Source organism: Rhododendron vialii, chromosome 3a (assembly GCF_030253575.1).
Source record: "Rhododendron vialii isolate Sample 1 chromosome 3a, ASM3025357v1".
Classification (NCBI taxonomy): Eukaryota; Viridiplantae; Streptophyta; class Magnoliopsida; order Ericales; family Ericaceae; genus Rhododendron; species Rhododendron vialii.
Window position 1 is genome coordinate 6,416,167 of NC_080559.1, and position 10,980 is coordinate 6,427,146.

The following is a 10,980-nucleotide window of genomic DNA, read 5'->3' on the forward strand; positions in this document are numbered from 1 at the left end:
GGAGGTTGGCTACAAGGGACAGATTACATAGTTGGGACTTGGGGGGTTGCTGATTGTAACGAATCTCATGGACACCTCTTCTTCTTCTTCTTGCCCCTTCTCTCATTTTTGGCAGCTCTTTCTGATGAACAATGGCATGTCTTTCTTTGGCTCAAGAGTTTGAGTGGATCAGGCTTCATAGAAGGGGATCTAATTTGCAGCATCTGCTTCTGTCATTGTCTTGTGCAGCTGTTGTATGCCATCTGTGGTAGGAAAGGAAAGGAGTAGGTGTATTTTCCGGCACAAGAGTTCTGATGCAACCCGAGTTTTAATGGCAGTGGCTTCAGATATTAGCTCTTACGTCAGCTCTTGGAGGAAATTGAGGAAATCAGATGAAAATAGATTGTTATGTCTGGATTGAATATAGGTTTCTTAGTCATTTGGTTGTAAGCAGGTGTCTGGTGTTTAGGGATGCTATTCCCTTTACTAATTCCAAGGTCGTGTGTTTTGGTTTACTTGTAGCATTGTTGGCCTTGTGCCTGATTTGTTTGTCTGGGGTATGCCCCTTAGCTCTTGTAATGGGTTATGTTTTGACAAAAAATCAACATACTAAAAAGGAAAATTACCTTTGTTCGTGTGGTTCATTTCATGCTTATTAGGGTGCTTTTGCTCTTCCGAGTTTGGTTTTGCGTCGCAAGTAGTTCACCATCTGTTTGACAGCAATTTGGTTGATGGGCAATAACAAGTGCTGTGAACGAACACTGGCATTTTGGAAAGTGGATCATTGATGCTTTAGCGTTTTAAAAATTAATGCTTCCACCAATTCGATTCTCAGTTTACAACAAACAAATTTCCTACACTCTCAATATCAGCTCTTTTAATTCCGCTTTGATAAATTGAAGTGCCGGAAACACATTTCACCATGTGGATTAATGATTGATTATCCTTGAACTTTCTATTAAGCCAAAAAGGAAACATGGTCTTGCTTTCAACCTAGGCTTGCTTCACCTTTACCATGCAAATTAAACTTGCAAACGTCGTAACGTTCTACCTGGGCTTGCTTTCATTGAGAAAGTCCATTCATGGTGATTAGTCATGAAGCTGAAAAGGAAAAAAGCAGCGGAAAACAGCGCTGGGGACACAAACAATACCGCGAAATTCCACTAATTGTGAAGAGGAAGGTCGTGAACTTAACAATTACGCGAAAATGAGAGGAAAATGCATTAGATGGAAAGGTAAAAGGTGTAGTACTACTGAGTTATAAGAATAATGTAAATTTATAATGGCTGGAAGAATGAAGTAGCAGGCCTCACCCCATAATTTTATTGTTGCAACTCCATCTTCCTCTTGCTATTTTCATCTCTCTGTACCAAAAATGGGAAGAAGAAGGGGAGGGAAATAAAGAAACCTTTAGCGTTACGGGTTCATTCGAACAACATTATGACTTGGGAGTTAGGTGTGTTCATAGTGGCTTTTAAAGCCACCCAGCATGATGTGGCACTTCTAGATCGAAACGATCAGCCACTTCGTTCGGTTTTTTAGTTTGAAACGAACCGATACCAGGCCGCACCATTCTGTATGAGAATTATGTATAAACGAAATATGATTTTACCACTTACTGGCAGGTTTTCTTTATGCCTAAACATGAAAGATAGAACAAACATTTCAGAAGTGTTCGCATACATGCACACTTGATTATCCTAGATATATGCTTATACAGATATAAAATCATGCTTTAATCCCATTCGGAAGTTTAACCAATAATTTTGGAAATCTTGTGCAAGTATAAGAACCTTTTGAATGTAGTAAACTAATCAAGGGGAGTTATTTCTTATATAGCAAAAACAAGTACCTAGAATCTTAAAAGTTCGCTCCTATTGTAGATTGCGCTGCCGACGTGGAGGTTGGACAAGCAAGATGGGAGACCCGTCGCTGCTCTGGGTGTCTCCATGCCACGCATCCTGAACTTGTGCAGCAAATTGCAAGTTCCAAAGAACATCCTCAATAGATGGCCGGTCACCTGGATCCTTAACTAGACATCTGATGCATATTTCCATCATTGTTTTCACTGATTCGTCTGCGTATCCATTGTGAATTGCTGGATCAATTGCGCTCCTTCGAGCTGCATTGTCGGCTGTTATGACCCTCTGTAACTGCACAACGTCAGCCAATGTGAGCATGTAATTACAATCCCAGAAACATATAAAAGAACAATTACTAATATCTCGAATAAAAAGCAAATAAAATAGTTTGACCATAGTGCGTAAGGCAATTTTCAGTCTATTGAGTAACACAATTCTCAAGATGTTCCATTTCATAATCACAAAAGAATGATGCTAACTAATGGAATTCTTGATGCTCCAATCTCAGTTAAAAGGAGTAGTGACCTTTCTCTTCTCAGTGCAAGTCACATTGTTAGTTATAGTTAGAAAGGTCAGAGGTTTGAACCCTGTCAAATGCATGTGAGTACATGGTGCCTACCACTTGACTACCACTCCACTTGGAGGGAGTGACCACATTCCGAAATATTGTTAACGGGATTCTTTCATCTTGGCTACTAGCTTGACATTATCTACAATCAAACTTGCACTTTTAATGATCAAAAAAAAAAAAAAAAAAACTTGCACTTGTATGACAGCAGGAGTTGAAAGAGAGTTGTGCCCGTATTATAATGAAAAGGGCTATCTTTCCAGTATTATAGCCGAATGGAAAGGTTAAAAGCAGGGCCGAACACATCAAGAGGTCGGCGGGGGCACGGCCCCAACCCATTCATTTAGAATGACATTGTTACCCTTGGCTTATACCCTTAAAATTATGTTAGTGTCGATAGAATGACATTATTATTTTCCTGTATGTGGATATTTGCTAGGTTTTTCTTAGAGTGGTAAATTTCACTCTGCTTTTCTCCAAACACCCTTCTTTTTGTTTTATCATGACGTGAAATTACATGTATGGTCACATAAATATTATTGTAAGAAACTAAAGACATAAGGATCTTTTTGTAAGTTCTTAGTAGAAAGACAAAAAGAGTATCAGCTGAAAAATGATGACTGAAATTCACTATCCTTTTGTTTGTGAATCTGTTTCATCATCATAAATAATATGTTCTCCCAAATCCCAATAATGTAAATTTTTGGGTCCGCCACGGGTTAAAAGCCTGATAAGTTCCATGTTTTGCAAATGATGCAGGAGCAGAATGATCTATTTTTTCCCCAAGTTTAAGCAATCAAGTGCAGTTAAAATGATCTATTTTTTCCCAAATTTATGCAAATGTTCAGAAACTGATATGGAAAAAGACTTGAGACATAGAACATCAATCTTACTAGATCTCTTTCGACATCCAATTCATCCGTCGAATCAAGTGGTCTTCCCATAATGATTTCTAGCAATATAACTCCAAAGTCATAAACATCAGACTTCTCCTCATGTTTTACCCTGTGGAAACCAAGGTAGAGCAGCTGTAAGAAAACAGCATGTTGGTCCATTGTGCTAAGAAATTAAAATTGCTTCATAGGCTCTTCCAACACCAAAATCATGGAGTGAAGATATCACTTTAACATGAAGAGAATTGAGGGACATATTTGTTCTTGATTTGCAAGCCAACAAATATAAAACCTTCTCTCCAAGTACAACGACTATTTGGTTAAAGCCCACATTTGAACTAGCTGCGTTTCAGTTAGCAAAAGACGTCCTGATATGCTGTGAGCAGTCCTATTTAATCCTCTTTCTGTTCTTCAGTCAGTTGGTTTCCCTAATGACTATTCTTGGTTTCTCCTTTGAACACATTATTTGAAATTCCATGCCATCATATTAAGGTGCATGTATTAGCTCCATGTCTCAAGCCCACAAACAATCAGCCAAGTGCTTGTAAACAATATGTTGTTGTTGTTTTTTTTTTTTTTGAGGGGGGGGGGGGGGGGGCGGGGGGGTGGGCTGCATCCAACCTAGTCTCAGTTTCAAGGCTGGCATTGGGTGCAAATTCTATTTGAGCCACACGTATATGAGGTTTTTCACCTCGTTTTTTCAGATAGTTGCTATTTCTCGTGTTGTGAGATTTTCTTTTCTATGACTATGTTCTTTATCTCGGGGTTGTGGGAGTTTTTTAGCCGACTTGAGAAGTGTTTCCTTGTATCTTTGTCAGTTATGTATCAAGCCTATCTAAAATCTACTTTTTGGCAATAACATTTCTTACTCGTCAAAAATAGGGATGGAGATAGATTACTTCCATGTCTATGAAATTTTTGCCACGCAAGTTTGCCTGCTGACTACCAGTTAATATCATTCTTTACATGACCTGAGAGTTGAGGCCTTTTAGTTAGGAATATTGTTAGATAGCTTGATAAACACTGTTCGTCCCGTTTCCTAACAACTCAAGCTTTTGGGACTATTGGTAAGTTAACAAATATATCAATCAACTTTTACGCAACTTTGAACTTAGGGAAATCTCATTACAAACCTTGCTTTGTCAAGCCCTTTGGATCCACCAGAAGAAATTTGTTCACCAACCTGTGACATTTAAAACACATGTATCAACCAACACTATATTTTCATAAAGTGAGAGCAATACTGAAACTTAAAGAAAGGTTGGCTTCCATACCTGCCGCATGCTCTCTGCTAAAAAAGGTAGGTTGTAACTGCTAATTTTTGCAACAAGGTTCTGATCCAAGAAAACATCAATTATTTTCAAATTGTTCGCAAAGACGCTCGGAACAATTCCAGTATGCAGGAATTGGATGCCCTTTGCCACCCCTATAGCTGCGGCTATGCGTTGTGCCCAAGTAAGTGTTCGTCTTGCACCTCTCTCTGCCAAACAATTTTGTAAGGGATGGGAAGCCACCAACCATTACAAGTAATAGCAGCAATTGTGATGGATGAAAGGAATGACTTCTTTTACACACGTAAATGTACATATTGTTTCTCGTAAGAGACATATGCATGGAAATAGTATCATGACCAGCATTTTGATGAAATAGCAAATCTTTGGCACAAATTAAAAAGGAAAAAAAATGAGGGATCATAGAACACGAGGAATGTCCAGGCCAAAAAAAAAATCATCCATTCACAGGATTTAGAGCAATTGGTATCTTCTACGAAAAAACATTGAAGAAAGTGCAAAAATTTCAAGATTAAGATTAAAGGAAGACAAGCTTCTAACTTTTGTACTCTCCATCTTGACACAATGATTCAGAACTATAACTCTAGGATTGGGCTAGCTATTTTTTTTTTGTAACACGGTAAGATGTTAGTTTTGTTGGTAAGTTAGATTACTACGAGGGGCGGACTGCCTGCTCCATCAGCTCGAACCCGCAACCTCACCCTCAGAATTCTAACCCATTGGGAATGACCAACTGAGCCAAGGCCCAAGGTTGGGCTACCTATGTCGACCCAATTTGTTTATGGTTAAATTTTTTGACTTTTGCTTAAAAAAACCACCTGAAACTCAGCTACTAAAATGTCAAACGTTTCAACTTATTTTGAGCTATTTAACCTAAAACCAAGAATAGGGATCCAAATACCAACCTTTTAGAAGTACGACTGCTTATGCTTGTGCATTAAGATAGCTAAATAAGTTGCAAATGGAAAACAACATGTGTTGGCTTACTAGATACCCAGCTCCTCAGGGTTCGATTAGGAACAAATTCGAAGACAAGAAATAATCTGCTGACACTTGAATCGTCCAAGTAACACTCGAAGCAGTGTCCCAGAGCACTGACCAAATGGCGATGTCGAAGTTTTGAGATCAACTCTATGTAATGCATAAAGCTTTGAGTGGTCTGGCTTCTTTTCATTTTCAGGCATCTGATAGCAACAAAGGAACCATCCTTCATGCGTCCTCTATACATCTGAATTGAAAAAGAAGCCATCAGTCCTCGTCACGAGTAGACATTAAATCCATAAGTCTGCTACAGAATCGAAAGTAAAAGTAAAAAAAATGTATTGATCCCACCAAAGTCATCATATTTATAGTGAGCCACGATGCGCAAGTTAATATCAAATTCATTAAACTCCATTTATAACATGAAACTGCAAAAATACTACAGTCCATCACCATTAACCTTTGGAAAAGAAAGTTGTTGTGAGACAAGGGAAAATAACACATGGATTTAATTAGCTTATGCAGCCACTGGACGGAATCAGTAAAATTATTTGAGTAACTTTACGAAAAACTGAAATCAGATGTACAGAAGAAAACGAATAAATGCAGATATTTTAGACAAAAGAAATTAGTCAGAAAAAGTAACTCATTTGCGCTTGAAAATGGACTTCAACAGCAGCAACATGAAAAGTATTTGCCGGATTCAATACTAAAAGATCAACATTGGCAATGTCCCTCCTCCTTGAAATGCATTTGGAAATGGTTTGGTAAATACCTGTCCATGTGAACCTTGGTCCAGGAAAGTCGATGTATCAAAGCTATCTGTTGCCTCTTCAAGTTCTTCCAGTGAAAACATTCGGTAAGCAGGAAGGCCGAGAGCTCCTAACCTCGTTGCTTGTGATGCATATCCTTCAAAGTTCAAAGGGACAAGATTCATAGTTTCACATCTCGTATACATAAGATGTTGGAAGAACAGGTGGACTACAGTCAAGGCATCAGTCATCCTTACTAAACATGATATATTTGTTTTCCTTTTTAAATTTTTTTTTTTGGCCTCCATTTCCTTGCAACTATCGCGCTCTCAATTAACAACCACCACCAACCTTGATATTCAAATGAATTTTCTAACATCAATAAAATAAAATTGTTCTCATCAAAATACTCCATTTCGTATTGTTGTCACCACTGGTGGATCTAGCACAGGACAATGGGTAGCATGGGACTAAGGGGGCAAGTGACCCCCTGAATTTCTGATAAGTTGATAACAACAATCATGCCCCTATGTAGTCATAGAAATTCTCATTTACCTCCCTAAACAATTATGCTTGAGCCCAAAAATTGTTTCAAACCCCTGGTATTTTGAGCTAGCCTGTTTTAAGCATACAAACCAAATAAGTTGACTATGACAAGAAATTTATTCAGATGACAACTTGGGGTTTACTTGTGAAAGTGTGCATGAAAAACTATCTCCATGAACAGTTAAACTATGTCCTTTCTTCAGAGACTTTTGTTAAACTATGTCCTTATGGACCTTATCTTTAGAGACTTTTGTGCTTGGTAATCTATTTTGAAAGTTAGTATTATGGCATTGTCCTTTATCTTAAATTTCTAGATCGGCCATTGGACTTCTCACCTATGCATCTCAACTCGTTCAAACTCTGACTCCACACACTTGTACGGACAGACACAGAGAAAGATGAAAATCTTACTTGCCTCTGACATCAACTTTGAGCTGTACCCAGTTGATGCACTCTCTGCTATTGATCGCGGTGGTACTAATCCCCTTGTCTGCTTCAAATGAACTCTTCTTGCAATCAAGAAAGCTAAACCAACAAGTGCAATTCCTCCAATAATCCCCCCAGATATGCTGACGGCAAGAACTATTTTAGACGTTTGTTCACGCTTCCGGCGATGAGGTAAGATTCCCACAGCTAGAGCTTCATTTCGGCAAAATGAAAACGGGTGTTGACTTTTATCACCCATGTTTAAACAATTCCCAAAATAAAGCACAGTTAGGTCCTTGGAATCAGACTGGAAACAGTCGGGAAGCTTTCCGGTCAGGAGATTTGATGACAAATCCACATATTCCAGTCCAGAATTGCAAGACAAGTTTTCAAAAAGCATTCCAGTAAATCTGTTTCCGGAAATACTCAGAAAAGTAATCGAAGGAAGTCCTAATAATGATGGGGGAAACGGACCGACAAATCTGTTCAAAGAAATATCTAGCTTCTGAAGCTGATAATAGGAGCTCACTTCACTGGGAATGCCCGAGCTGAACTTGTTGTTTCTCAGTACAAGGAAAACTATTTTCTTATTGACACGAGGAAATTGAGGCCCGAGGGAATTATTTTCCAAGTCAAGAACTTGAAGGCTTGTTAGACTGCTAAGATCAGGCACTTGACCGAGAAAATGGTTATGTGAGAGATCAAGAATTCTCAGATTTTCCAAGCTTCCCAATGACTCTGGTAAAACCCCTTCTAAAGAATTACTTTTCAAACTCAAAACAGACAAAACTGAAAGTGAACTCAGCCAATGTGGAAGTTGACCGTTGAACATGTTGTCATCCAGTATGAGCGTTTGGATGTTTGTTAAGGATGAGATTTCTTGTGGAATGGCACCGTTGATGAAATTTGAACTGACATTGAATATTTCCAGGGATGATAATCTTGCAATTTTGCCGGGTAGTGGACCCCAAAGGCCGAGGGAGACCAATGTGAGGACTTTCAAGGTGGGAATCTTAACAAGGGTAGTGAAAAACGAATCTATGGAGAAACTACGAGGCAATGGAGGAGTCCCCTTCTCCCCAATGATAAGAAGCTGGGTTATGCTTTTGTCGTAGCACACGACAGTTACAGATGGACTTGGTTCTGTGTTGCAAAAATCTGTGTCGTTAGTCCAGCTGCTTAGAGCAGCTGGGGAATTCAAAAGGTGTTTGAGTCTCAAAAGGGTTTGCACTTGAGATGATTGTAGTTGCTCAGAGTACTCGGACAAAATGGATAGGAAAATCAGAACCAGAAGTGCAGAATGGCCAAAAGTTTTTGCCATAGCACAAATCTTCTGTAGCTATGGGGCAAACTGGCTAGCCAACTAAATAACTCGAAAGATAGATATCATGGAATATTACCAATCAAAAAGAGGTTGGTTACTATATATCTTTCAGAAAGTATTTTGAGCGAATTGAATCTCGGAGATTCTCAAGTACTGGATCAGCTACCCATAATGACACAAGCTCCGCATACGAACAACTGCAAAAGGAATTAAGTTGACACTAGAAGATGGATTACTCGAGAAAAAAAGAAAGAAAGAAAGAAAAATAATGCTATTATGACTTGATCTTTACCATTGTCTAAAGATCTACTACCTTCTTCAAATTTGAAACCATGTTGCAAGTTATTTGGTGCGATATTTGTTCTTTTAGCTAGTGAATATTGCATTTAGGTAGTGTTTGGTTGCCTGGAATGCTTTGGGCAAGGAACAGAATGGCCATTCTTTGCCTTCCAGTAGAATGGTCATTCACCTGAATTATAGTGAACAACGATTCTATTTGTCTTTGGTATTCTGTTATTTCCTAGCAAACGAAATATCGGAATGACCATTCCAATCCAGCTTGATTCCCATAAACCAAGTGCTGCCTTACAATGTCATTAAAACACAACCGAACACAGACTATAGGAAGGACCATAAGAAAAATGATAACTATAGAAACTATTCGAAGAATTATTTCAAGTTAATTGCAAATGAACTTACCTCTCTAAAGGGAAGAAACCAATCACAGTGAGAGAAGAGTTTCCCTCTTTAAAGTATGGAAGAGAGAGAGATTAATTTATTCATTTTGAACGGAGAAAATATACCCGGAGACTACCAGCCCTCAACAGAGGAATATAAAACCAAAGGAGGAGGAGGGTAAGCAACCATTGTCAAAGCCCCAAATTTTTGTTGATTATTGCCCTGAGGAAAGAACAAAATCTACCAACTCTATGAAAACAATGTACCTGTAAAATGAAGGAACTTGCCATGACTACAACTACCATAAACTTTGAAACCAAACAAACCCTTGTGAAATGACACAAACCCAACTCAAATTAAGCACTTTCAGATATGTTCCACTCTTCAATCCTTTCACTCCCACCACAAAGTAAACAAAAATACACACACATGCACAAGCACGTATGAACATGTACATGAATGCATACAACTCAACTGTCCAAAGTAGTTAAGTAAGATGCACCTTTAGCCCAACGGCATCAGATGCACTTAGGTCCTAGGAGTAAGGAGGTCAGGAATTCAGTTGAACTCCACCTCCAAGGTACTAATCTACTTATTCCAACAATACTACCTTTTGCCGAGAAAAATATACTAATTAAGATAAGACAGCAAAGCCTTACCCCATTCCCCCCAAAATTATGCTCCTTGATCTCACTCTGAAGTAGAGGCCTTTTCGAAGAGTCAGGTACTATACACACACCAACAGTTACATGGGTTCAATAAACATAGAGCCAAAATTCAACAAAACAGACAACGTCTCTCTCTCTCTCTCTCTCTCTCTCTCTCTCTAATTTTTTTTATTTTTTGGTAATTCTTTCTCTCTAGAGTTGAAGACTTGAAGCTTCCAAATTACTCCTATATATGTGCTCTTGATGCTTTAACAGAGGCCTCTGTTAAAATGCAAAAGAAAAGGAGGGAAGAAAAAGAGAAAGAAAGATTCTTGCTGAAGATGAACCCTTTATTCCCTCTGCAAAAATGTTCCCAAATTATAAGCTTTGTATGCATGAGAGTGGAAGGCCACAAATTTCTTGCTTTAGTGGGTACTTCTATTGCCAGAGCAGAATTCATGTTTGAAGCTTTGAGTTGTTGATCCGTGCTCTGGATGGAGCCAATGTTAATCTGGCAATAGAGCAGGGCTGTATATTTTAGATTTTTTTTTAAGTTGATTTTGAATGGTTTTGGAAAACATTAGTAAATGGGTGTGTTTGTCGGTAAGGTGAGCTTTCGCTTTCTGGTACTTCAGGCCAACTTTGGCTTTTTGCTCTTTTGGGTTTGCGTTCGTGATCTCTAAGCTGTGTGTGGCCCTTCTTCTCCAGTTGCCCCCCACCCACCCCCCCCCCCGCGCTCTCTCTCTCTCTCTCTCTCTCTCTCCCTTTTGGGTTTGCGTTTGTAATCTCTGAACTACTGTCAAAAATTAGATTATGATTTATAAAATAAGCTGCAATTAACAGTTTAACTTAAAAAATTAGTTATAGAATCAGAAAGTCCTCTTTAAAAAATTTGAAATCAACTTTTGATATAACTATTGATATTCGGTCAATTTAATTTTATGCATGAATAATATATTATTTTGCAAGATCTATAAGATAAACGGTTCAAATTACTACAGTGGACGTTTAGCAGAGTCTACAATGAACGAT

General features: G+C 38.5%; 1 protein-coding gene across 2 annotated transcripts; it reads right to left on the reverse strand.

The window, feature by feature from the left end:
* Window positions 1-1,112: 1,112 nt before the first annotated feature.
* LOC131318466 (probable inactive leucine-rich repeat receptor-like protein kinase At3g03770) lies at window positions 1,113-10,652 on the reverse strand. Of its 2 annotated transcripts, XM_058348266.1 has the most exons (9): window positions 9,323-10,652; window positions 7,285-8,820; window positions 6,351-6,484; window positions 5,582-5,822; window positions 4,577-4,782; window positions 4,436-4,485; window positions 3,303-3,414; window positions 1,832-2,132; window positions 1,113-1,343 (listed from the first exon to the last, which is right to left on the reverse strand). In XM_058348266.1, exons 2-8 carry the CDS (start codon window positions 8,618-8,620, stop codon window positions 1,854-1,856), a joined length of 2,358 nt encoding a protein of 785 aa, XP_058204249.1. In that variant the 5' UTR covers window positions 8,621-8,820; window positions 9,323-10,652; the 3' UTR covers window positions 1,113-1,343; window positions 1,832-1,853. The 2 variants fall into 2 exon arrangements, with proteins under 2 accessions (XP_058204249.1, XP_058204248.1); XM_058348265.1 differs by lacking the exon at window positions 1,113-1,343 and having other exon boundaries at window positions 1,572-2,132.
* Window positions 10,653-10,980: the final 328 nt, after the last annotated feature.

Bases quoted from the DNA above. Each gene is read 5' to 3' on its own strand.
- LOC131318466 (XM_058348266.1), bottom strand. From the start codon at position 8,620: ATGGCAAAAACTTTTGGCCATTCTGCACTTCTGGTTCTGATTTTCCTA. The intron at 6,485-7,284 runs GTAAGATTTTCA...TGAACTTTGAAG, and splicing joins AAAGTTGATGTCAGAGGCAA to GATATGCATCACAAGCAACG. The intron at 2,133-3,302 runs GTAAGATTGATG...GACGTTGTGCAG, and splicing joins TGGATGTCGAAAGAGATCTA to TTACAGAGGGTCATAACAGC.